This window comes from Fukomys damarensis, unplaced genomic scaffold (genome assembly GCF_012274545.1).
Source record: "Fukomys damarensis isolate Sample0158 unplaced genomic scaffold, DMR_v1.0_HiC HiC_scaffold_14, whole genome shotgun sequence".
In the NCBI taxonomy this organism is placed as follows: domain Eukaryota; kingdom Metazoa; phylum Chordata; class Mammalia; order Rodentia; family Bathyergidae; genus Fukomys; species Fukomys damarensis.
Window position 1 is genome coordinate 33,371,449 of NW_022900926.1, and position 11,078 is coordinate 33,382,526.

At 36.5% G+C, this 11,078-nt stretch overlaps 1 protein-coding gene across 3 annotated transcripts in view; it reads right to left on the minus strand.

Annotated features, from left to right (window-relative positions):
* Pcmt1 (protein-L-isoaspartate (D-aspartate) O-methyltransferase) overlaps positions 1-11,078 on the minus strand; it is a 72,192-nt gene that overhangs the window by 17,750 nt on the left and 43,364 nt on the right. For all 3 annotated transcript variants that reach the window (XM_010607734.3, XM_019205070.2, XM_033763315.1), the window contains exons 4-6: positions 6,234-6,338; positions 3,840-3,960; positions 1,637-1,722 (exon numbers count right to left, since the gene is read on the minus strand). In XM_010607734.3, coding sequence (XP_010606036.1) covers positions 1,637-1,722; positions 3,840-3,960; positions 6,234-6,338 — 312 coding nt within the window. The remainder of the gene's footprint in view (positions 1-1,636; positions 1,723-3,839; positions 3,961-6,233; positions 6,339-11,078) is intronic.

Here is an 11,078-nt window from a genome sequence, read left to right on the forward strand (position 1 = left end):
AAAAAAAAAAAAAAGCCAACAAAGGCAGAGAAAATATGTGATTTTCCCAAAGTCATTCAGCCAATGAGTAGTGCATGGTAATCAATGACCAGAGCAAATTTTGCAAATTTCCCTTTTTTTTGAAGGTACTAGAGATTACACAGTGCCTCAAATACGCAAGCAAGGGCTCTACCTCTGAGCTATATCCCAGCTCTCAGTGTGTATCTTCTTATAACTAATCTGAACATGAAAAAAACAAAAACCACATATTCCACTGCAGGAGTGGATGAGACCTTCAATCCTCTGGATATCTATTCAAAAACTATGTAAAGCTCTTATGTAACAGAAACTTAGTATTTCAGTGAACTTAAATGAACATTATTAAAAGCTGACACAGGCTTATTAGAATCTCACTAAAATGAAATATGGTATTTTAAACATTTTCTTAACTATGTAATGTTCAATATTATATGTAATGTACAATAATATTCCAGATTCTACCATTCTTTAAGATTCTGTTCAAGTTCCATCACTATAGGTGTCTTTTTTGTTACTCAATGCAAATTTGTCTCCCCTGAAATGTGAATGTAGCTCAGTGGTGGAATACTAACATGGACAAGCATCCTGGGTTTATCGCACTACTCTAAGAAAACAAAAAAACCTAGATTCTTAGCCAGGAATGATAGAACATGTCTGCAATCCCAGGTAGGCTGAGGCAGGAGAGTCACAAGTTCAAGGCTACTGTGGGCAACTTAGCAAGACCCTGTCTCAAAATAACATTTTAAAGGGGTTAGGGAATCTAGCTCAGTAGTTGAGTATTTGCCTATCATACATGAGCCCTTGGGTACAAAAACATTTGTGTGTGTGTGTGTGTGTGTGTGTGTGTGCGCGCGCACATGTATGTTCTCCCCTCATATATATTTTCTCTCCTATATAATATTATATGCTAACTATATGCTGTCACAGCATTAAATTCCTTCTTAAATGTATTCTATTCTAGAACCTAAATTTTATGAGGATATAACAAATACTTCCTTTTATCTCCCATTCACCCCCTATAGTTTTGCTATCCTTATATTTAATAAAACACCAAAATTATTATCAGGTCATGAACTCCAGAAAGATTTTTCCAATTCTATTATTGTCCTGGTTTACATGGATCAAATACTGTTTCAGATAAGATGGCATTGACCTGGGGTTTAATAATTTCCATGTCATTTACACATTTATTCATATATGAGGAAAACCACATTCCAGCTAATTGTAACTCAAATGAATGAAACAAAAGTCTAAATATATTTTGCACATCATCTAGAAGCCTTTTCTTTTTATTAGTACATGTTTGCAATACATAATGCGGACATTATTCTTGGGGAGTTGGTACAGTACATGTTTATAACACAGCTTAACTCTTTTTTCATCCTCTATCTCTCCCCTCCCTCCTGTTCCTTCCATCTCTTGATCACCTTCCCATCTGTAAAAGCTCTATCTCTATTTTTTCCCCAATTCTTTTTTTAATCCTCTTTACCTCCCCTCTCTCAACCCTTCTTCCATCTCTTACTCCCCTTCCCAACTAAAAAAGATCTCCCTACTTTCTCCTCGATCTGTTAAGAGTTTAATTGAATAAAACACACAAACAGAAAAAAAGTCAACTCACTGCCTGGGGTACAACTGGGGCTGCAGCTCCTACATGAATAGCATCATAAGGGGCTTCTTCAGGATATCCCATTCTTCCATCTCCCACTGAAAGAAAACCAAGTTATGCTTTTAAAAACCTGTTCAGGCCAAGTATACTGGCACACCCTGTAATCCCAGCACTGTGGGAGGCTGAAGCAGGAGGACTGCAAATTCAAGTACAGCCTGGGTAACACAGGGACTTAGTGAGACCCTAATCAAAAGAAAAAAAAAAAAAAGATGCCAGGTGTAGTGCAATATACTTGCAATCCCAGAACTCAGGAGGGTGAGACAGGAGGATCAAGACGAGTTCAAGGCCAGCCTGGGCTACATAGTTCAGAGCCAGCGTAAACTACAAAGTCTCAAAAAAACAAAAACCAAAAAAAATTGGACACAATTGGATAGTCATATGGAAAAAATTCAGTTAGACCCCTATACATAAAAATCAATGACAGGAAGATCAAAGACCTAAACATAAAAAACTAAAATCATATAAAGACAAAAAAATCATACAAGAACATATCCTCATGACTTCAGCCTTAAACAATACCAAAAGCACTGGAAAATTTAATTTTTTTTTTTTTTTTTTAAGACAAGGTCTCACTTTGTAGAGCTGGCTAGTCCTGAACTCACCATGTAACTGAGGTGCTCAAACTTCAGGTGCTCCCTCTGTCTCAGCCTCCCAAGTGCTAGTATTACAGGTGTGAGCCACCACACTGGATGTAACTACCTTAATATTAAGAATTTCTAATTATCAAAAGGGGCCAATAACATTAAAAAGCATATAATGGGCCAGGCATGGTGGTGCACACCTGTAATCCCAGCACTTGGGAGGCTGAGTCAGGAGGACTGCTGAGAGTTCGAGACCAGGCTAGGCTATATAGTGAGCTCCAGGTCAGCCTCAACTACATAGTGAGACCCTATCTCAAAAAAAAAAAAAAAAAAAAGCATACAATGGAAGTCAGAGGAGATTTATATCAGGAGGCTGAGGCAGGAGGTTTGCTGCAAGTTCAAGGCCAGCCTGTGCTACAAAGTGAGTTCAAGGCTAGACTGAACTGCACAGTGAAACCCTATCTCAAAAAGACTAAAAAAAAAAGAGAGAGATTTATGACACTGATAAACTAACAAAAGGCTAGCTTCTAGAAGGCCTATAAATAAAAAAAATAAACAATCCAATACTTGAACAAGTATTTTACAATAGAGAAAACCCAACGATGAAATACATGAAAAAGTGTTCAATCTCATTAATTATAAAGAAAATGAATATTGAGGCCATACTCTTAAGTGAAATAAATAAGACACACATGTGTAAATACCAAATAGTTTTCCTGGGGTGAAAAATTAAAAGTATAAATAAGATAATGTGAAATAGAAGAAAAGGGCTAAAGGTGTAGGGGAAGTGGGAAGGGTAGGGGAAAGGAAATAAGGGAAAAGAAAAAAATACGAGAAAAGGAAAAAATGGAAACAAAGTCTTTGTAAATAGGGGAGGTTGGAGGGGGTAAAGGGAGGGCAGGTGAAGGGGGTAAAATGAGAACCAAGACCTGTCATGTAAGGGTACAAGATCCCAGTGATGAATGTAACTGTACTGTATACCTAAAATGGACCAATAAACTCAATAAGATTTAAAAAAAAGAAAATGCAAAATTGAAATCATAGACACCGCTATGATTTAGATCTGGAATGTGACTGGATCATGGAGGTACTACACTCACCAGTCCCCTGGATTGGTCCACTATGAGTTAATAGCTGACCTACTGTTAGGAAGTGGGGCAAGTTGGAGGTGGCTCACCAGGGTCACGACCCTGGAAAGGAAAACTGCTTTCCTCAGCTTCTCCCTTTTTCTTTGCTTCCTGATCACCAACACCTGAGCATCTTTCTTCCACTCTGTCCTCTGCCATGTCATTTCTGCCTTGGAGTCGGCCGGCTATGGACCTAAACCTCTAAATACAGTGAGCCCAAATAAACCTCTCCTCCTTTAAATTGTGGGTGCCAGGTATTCTGTCCCATGGAAAAAGTGACTAAGACACAGTGCTGCATATTCACTAGAAGGGCAAAAAGGTAAATGTTTTTCTTATTTAGTACTTAAAAGTATACAAATAATTAGCACTAAGTATATTCAGCTTGCACAAGATGTTCTGAAAATAAAAATCCTTTGGGAAAAACAATTTTAATTTTCTGATACTTACCAACCAATTGTACTCTCCCTGAAGACAAAAGTGTTGGATCGTCCTTTCTGACATTATTTATTGAGTCATCTACTAGTTCCTTAATGTGATCAATTCCTATGACTTTTCCATTACATCCAACCTAAAAAAGAGAAAATAATTCAACAGCTGACTGGGCTACATTTATTTTATTAAAGTGTCATTAAAGTGTCTTCTTATTTAAAGTAATACAAAAAATGAACAGCTTAAGCTAGGTGTGGTGGTGCATAACTGTCATCCTAGTTACTCGCGGGGGGGCGGTTAAGGCAAGAGGACTGAAAGTTTAAGTCTGAGCAACTTAGTGAGACCCTGTCTTAAACAAAATTTAAAAAGGGGTGGGTGTTACTCAGCAGTACAACACTCGCCTAGCAAGCAGGAAGTCTTGGGTTCAATTCTCACCACACACAAAAACACACACATACACAGACACACAAAGACTCAGTTTAAGTCTCCAATTAGATTGCTAAGCACTCAGGTTACCATAAATTACTTACCATATACAACTTTCTCAACTACAACGACACTAAATAATTATATTACAGAAAGGGAAAAATTTTTTGTCAGCTATTCCTCAGCCAGAGGACTAATATCTACACTATATATATAAAAAAATTCAAAAAATAGATCTCCCCAAAATAAAATGCCCAATCAAAAAATGGTCAAGTGAACTGAAGACAGAAGTACTAGTAAATACATGAAGAAATGCTCAAAGTTGCACTAGAAAAATGCAAATTAAAACAACAGGATTCCATCTCACCCTAAAAAATATGGCCATTATCAAGATATCAAATAATAACAAATGTTGACGAGGCTACAGGGGAAAAGGAACCCTTCTACGCTGCTGGAGGGACTACAACCTAGTGCAACCACTATGAAAATCAGATCCTTCAAAACACTAAAACTAGAAATTCTATTCAACCCAACTATCCCCTTCTGAATATCTTCCTGAAAAGAATTAAAGACATCATATTACAGTGATGCATGCATACCCATGTTTATAGAACACAATTCATTATAGCCAAATCTTGGAGGTACCCTAAATGTCCATCAACAGAAGAATGGATAAAGAAAATGTGGTATATATACACCTGAGTACCACTCTGCTACAAAAAAAGATAAACTTGAGTCATTTGTAGGAAAACAGATACTCCTTGAGACCGTGATGTTAAGTGAAATAAATCAGACACATAAGCTTAAATATCACATTAAAAATAAAGAGCAAAGCCGGGCATGGTGGCACACGCCTGTAATCCCAGCACTCGGGAGGCTGAGGCAGGAGGATCGCCGCAAGTTTGAGACCAACCTAGGCTACATAGTGAGTTCCAGGTCTCAACTACATAGTGAGACCCTGTATCAAAAGAGATGTTAAGTGAAATAAATCAGACACATAAGCTTAAATATCACATTAAAAATAAAGAGCAAAGCCGGGCATGGTGGCACACGCCTGTAATCCCAGCACTCGGGAGGCTGAGGCAGGAGGATCGCCGCAAGTTTGAGACCAACCTAGGCTACATAGTGAGTTCCAGGTCTCAACTACATAGTGAGACCCTGTATCAAGAGAGAGAGAGAGAGAGAGAGAGAGAGAGAGAGAGAACAGCAATGAAAAAAAAAAAAGACAAAATCTCCACAGTCTAGCAGGCTTGCTGATTATATGTTTATGGTAAGTTATGTGGATTCTAGTCCAAGATGGATCCTTACATCTCAACTAGACCAGAACCTTCCAATCTCCAAGCACAAGATTTCTCATAGCCAAGCTGATTTGATTATCTGAGCACAGATGAACATTCCCTCCATGATGCTTTAGTGGGCCCCTGCCTTATATTCTGGATAATTAATCATCAGATAAGCCTCTGGTCATGAAAAGTGAAGTACAATAAACATGGCTTTTTTTTTTTTTCTAAGAGCATTTTTCCTAATATCAAAGAAGTTCTACCTTTATTCCTAATATACCTGCAAGAGTATCTGAAAATCGGGCTTACTCTTCTTTTCTGCAAGACAAAAACAAGAAAGAGCTACTGGTTGCCATCTTGGGATCAAAAGGTAAAGTCTGGTAATGAAGCTAACGTATGGGGGGAAAAAACGAAACCAAGAACCAGACAGAAACTCATTGTCAATAATGTTTGGTCTTCTAAATCTAGCCACCAAGAAGCCAGACATACTCCTAGACTTTTCTGTTACATCCTTTCTAGCTCCACCAGTTCAGGTTAAATGTTCTGTCATTAACAGCAATAATAACAAAAAAATCCCAAGTGATTTATATTGCAACTGCTATCTTAATAGAATAAAACAAAAAAACAAAATCACTAGTGAAAAAAATACAGCAAAATCACATAATGTATCTCTGCTAGGATTGGTATAAAAAAATAAAGCTCTTACCATACGTGCAAAACATGCAGTAAGGATTCCACTTCCAGATCCTACATCAAGAGCTTTAGCTCCTTCATGCAGTTGATCAAATAGAAGTTCTAGTGCATATGCATGCTGCCAAAAGAAAACAAACCAAATATTCATTTAAGACTCTTATACACAATGATACCATGACATATAAACAAAGTTGCCAAATTTTTACCCACTTTTCTACTATTTTGCACTAAAACAATGAAAACATCCTACATTTTTAATCTATACATTTATTTCTACTTCATATTTACATAGAAATTATATTGGAAAACTTAGTTTGATTATAATTCTTACAATTATATAAAATGTTTCAGTAATTTTACATATGCAATGTGTGAATTTTAAAATGTTAATTAAGCCAGACATGGTGGTACACATCTGTAATCCCAGCACTCTGGGAGGCTGAAACTGGAGGATCACAAACTCAAGACCGGCCTGACCAAGTTAATAACTTAGCAAGACCTTGTCTCAGAATTTTTTTTAAAAAGGGAGGGCTAAGAATTTAGCTCACAAAGACCCTGGGCCCTAGTACCAAATAAATAAATATATTTAATTAAAATTCAAAGTCAAAAGATTTTCTTTAAAAGGATAAAAATAAATATTCTTCATCCCATTCCCATCCCCAAACATCCAGCTTCACTTCCTAAAGTCAACAAATGTTACTAGTTTCTTGTGATTCCTTCAAAAAATATTTACTCTACACATATACAACCAAATACACATAGCATTTTCTCATTTAATCCTTTTTTTTTTTTTTTTTTTTTTTTTTTTTTGTTTTTTACACGTTTTTTTGGTTTTTTGAGACAGGGTCTCACTATGCAGTTCAGACTGCTCTGGAACTCACTATGTAGCCCAGGCTGGACTCGAAATTGCAGTGATCCTCCTGCCTCAGCCTCCCGAGTGCTGGGATTACAGGCATGCACCACCACACCTGGCCACATTTAATACATTTTAAAAGACCATTTATATCAACACTTAAATAGCTTCTTCATTCTTTTATATGGCTGGAAAGTATAATATTATAAGGATGTATTTTAATAACATATAACTAATAAGAGATATTTAAGTTAGCGCCAATCTTCTGAAACAAAAGGTGACAATCTCATAAGGTGTACCTATAAAATAATAATTATAAAACTCTTATAAAATCCTATTAGTTATGCTTTGGACTAGACCAAGAAATTAAACCCTCCCTACTCTATCTTCTTTTTAAACTTACATTTTCATACTTTTTCCAAATATGAGATTGGAATTAATGTTATCACAAAAGCTGATCTTAAATACCTTGTGCTTTCATTATTTAAAATCTTCAAATCCAGCAGCAAGAAATACATGTACTGACAGATATGGCTGATAAAAATGCACATCCATGAGTTTACAGTAATAAATAAATACATACTCTATACATATGCTATACATGGAGAATAAAGGGAAATTTCCCAAATACTAATATAGGAAAAATGATTAATTTTAAAAGTCTCTGGGCAACCATCTCAGTGATAACTGATTCAGGCAAAAATTGTAAATGTAGCTAAAATGAGCAGATTCATATGGAAGAACAACAGGATATTTACATATACTACTCAAGATACCTACTAGTAACAGAAGGAAAAAACTAACAATGGAGTTCAGAAAGAAGTTTTTCAATGCAGAAACCTGGCTGACACTACCTTAAATGTTCAAAGCCAACATCAAAAATGTGACACATTGATATCACATGTCTCTGATAAAATATATCAACTTCTGTGATATTCCAGCAAAAATGTATAATTGTATTGAACTATAAGGTAACATGAAATAAACCCAAACTGAAGATACTATAACTAACCTGTATTCGTAAACCTTCAAACCCATAAAAGCTTAAGACTAATGAACTATTCCCCAGTCTTTCTTTAAAAAAAAACTAAAAATAAAATCTACCAATCAAATGATCTGCATTTTCTTTACCTTAAGGTATATTATCAGAACTGAGGGGATCTAAGTAAGGTCTGTAGATTGGCTGTTATATAGACAGTAATTTCCAGATTTTGATAAGTTTACACTGGCTAAGTAAGATAGTGTTCTTATTTGTAGGTAAAGGTAAAGAGCATCCAGCCAGGAGTGATGGCACACATCTATAATCCCATCATTCGGAAAGGAGGATTATAAATTCGAGCCCCACCTGCGCCATTTGGTGACTCCCTCTGAAAACAGAAGAGGAAAAAAGGGCTGGGGGTGTAGCTCAGGACAAAGGCCCTGACTTCAATCCCCAGTACTGCCAATAATAATAGTCATCATCATCAGAAATGGACAATGTCAAAATGAAGGACAGAATGCAAATTCCCTAATCTAAAAGTATTCTAGGTGATAAAAAGCCAAAATGTCATTTACTTTTGAGCATGGGTGCTGACTAAAAGAGCACAAGGTAGTACAACTGTTCTGTATCTTGATCTGGGTGGGGGCTACACATACATATCCATGAAATATTTAAGCTGTACATATGCATTAAATTTGTGCTCTGCACTACAACAACAGAAAAAAATGCTCAGGACCATTTATTCCAATCACTAAAGTGGATAAAGCAGACATCATGGACCTTCTGATATGATGAAACAGAAAAAAACCATCTATCTAGAAAGTGTTCCTTCTCCCTCCCTTTTTGCAGTACCATGACTTGAACTTAGAGTCTTGATACTCAGCTACATCCAGCTATTTTATTTTATACTGTTACTTTATTTATTTATCTATTTATTTTTGGTACCAGAAATCAAACTCAGGACTTGCACTTGCAAGGCAGGTGGCAGAACCACTGAGCAAAATCACTGACCCACTTTATTTTATTTTGGTCAGAATCCCAGTAAGTTGTCCAAGTGGGAGTCAATCTTAGAAAAACCCTGGTTTCAGTTTCCAGAAGCTCAGGGTTATGCATGCTGTCACAACCAGGTAGGAAGTGTTCTAAACAACTAGTTAAACACTACAAGGAAATAACCAAATTCAGAATATGAGAAATTATACAGGACAAATAAAAGAGTCTGTCAATAAATAAATGTCACCAAACATAGTGGCACATGGCTGTAATACCAGCACTCAGGAGGCTGAGGCAGGAGGACTGCTTGAGAGTTCAAGGCCAGTCTAGGCTACATGGTGAGTTCAAGTCCAGCTTGAACTACATAGACTGTCTCAAGAAATAAAATAAAATAATAAAAATAATAATAAATATCACTTAAAAGAACAAAGGGGTCTATCAGAAGAGAAGACGTTTGAAACAAGGCCAAAATAATGCAATGTATTTGGATACTGATTTAAGCATATATATATAAAAAAAAAGCCGTGCATGGTGGCGCACACCTGTAATCCCAGCACTCGGGAGGCTGAGGCAGGAGGATCACTGTGAGTTCGAGACCAGCCTGGGCTACATAGTGAGTTCCAGGTCAGTCTCAGCTTCATAGTGAGACCCTGTCTCAAAAGCAAACAAATAAATAAATATTTTTAAAAAGTGTAAAGCATCTAACAGATAATAGTAAGTTATCAGATAATATTGAGGAAATTGTTAGGCACAATGACATTGTAGAGATAGGTTATTAAAGTCTTTGATATTTACACTAAAATATTAAGAAGTGAAAATGTTATGTTTTTAGTATCTCTTAAAAATTTAATAATTTATATCAATAAGATAAAAGCACTTCATTATAAGAAAATGGAAGTAATCAAAGAAAAAAAATAACTTCTATTAATACTCGCCTTTCTTGAATCTAGAAAACAAAGCACAGAGGCCTTATCATAAAAGTCTTGTTTTCTGGGTTTTTTTTTTTTTTTTTTTTTTTGGTACCGGGGATCAAACTCTGGTCCTTGTGCTTGCGAGGCAGGCATAAAAGTCTTATCCAAAAGTGCCTTTATCGGACCGGGGATTTAGCTCAGTGGTTCTGCCACCTGCCTTGCAAACGCAAAGACCCCGGTTCAATCCCCAGTACCAAAAAACAAACAAACAAAAAAAGCATTTTATTGTAAGAAAATGGAAGTAATCAAAGAAAAAAAAATAACTTCTATTAATACTTGCCTTTCTTGAATCTAGAAAACAAAGGACAGAGGACTTTTCATAAAAGTCTTATTTTTTTTTGGTACTGGGGATCAAACTCGGGTCCTTGTGCTTGCAAGGTAGGCATAAAAGTCTTATCAAAAAGTGTCTTTATTGGGCCAGGGATTTAGCTTAGTGGTTCCTTGCAAAAAGTGCCTTTATCATAAAAATGCCATTATCATAAAGTGCCAAATCCACAATCTTAAAAAAGGTTTTATAGCAAAAAAAATTTCACAAGAAATTCGACGATACTTTGGGTTTTTTTTAATACAGATTTACTTATTTATTTTTCCTTTTTAAAAAAGGTATGCTGGGCCAGGGATTTAGCTCAGAGGTTCTGCCGCCTGCCTCACAAGCACAAGGACCAGAGTTCAATCCCTGGTAGCAAAAAAAAGAAAGAAAGAAAGGTATGCTGCTGCTGGGCGTGGGGGCACATGCCTGTAATCCCAGCATTTGGGAGGCTGAGGCAGGAGGATCACTGTGAGTTCGATACCAGCCTGGGCTACATAGTGAGTTCCAGGGCAGTCTCAACTACATAGTGAGACCCTGCCACAAAAAATAAAGCAAAGCAAAAAAGATGTTATAAACGTCTACAACCTTGAAGTAGGTAAAGTGTTAAGGCAATAAAATTTTGCAGGTAGGAGTACCAGAGGTAAACTCAAAAGACACCAAACTTAAGAAGACATAGTGATGAGATCCATGATGCCTAATGCAGAGGGTTGCAAACAGATGGCCACAGACTGGTCATAAGTCACCACAGTCACAAT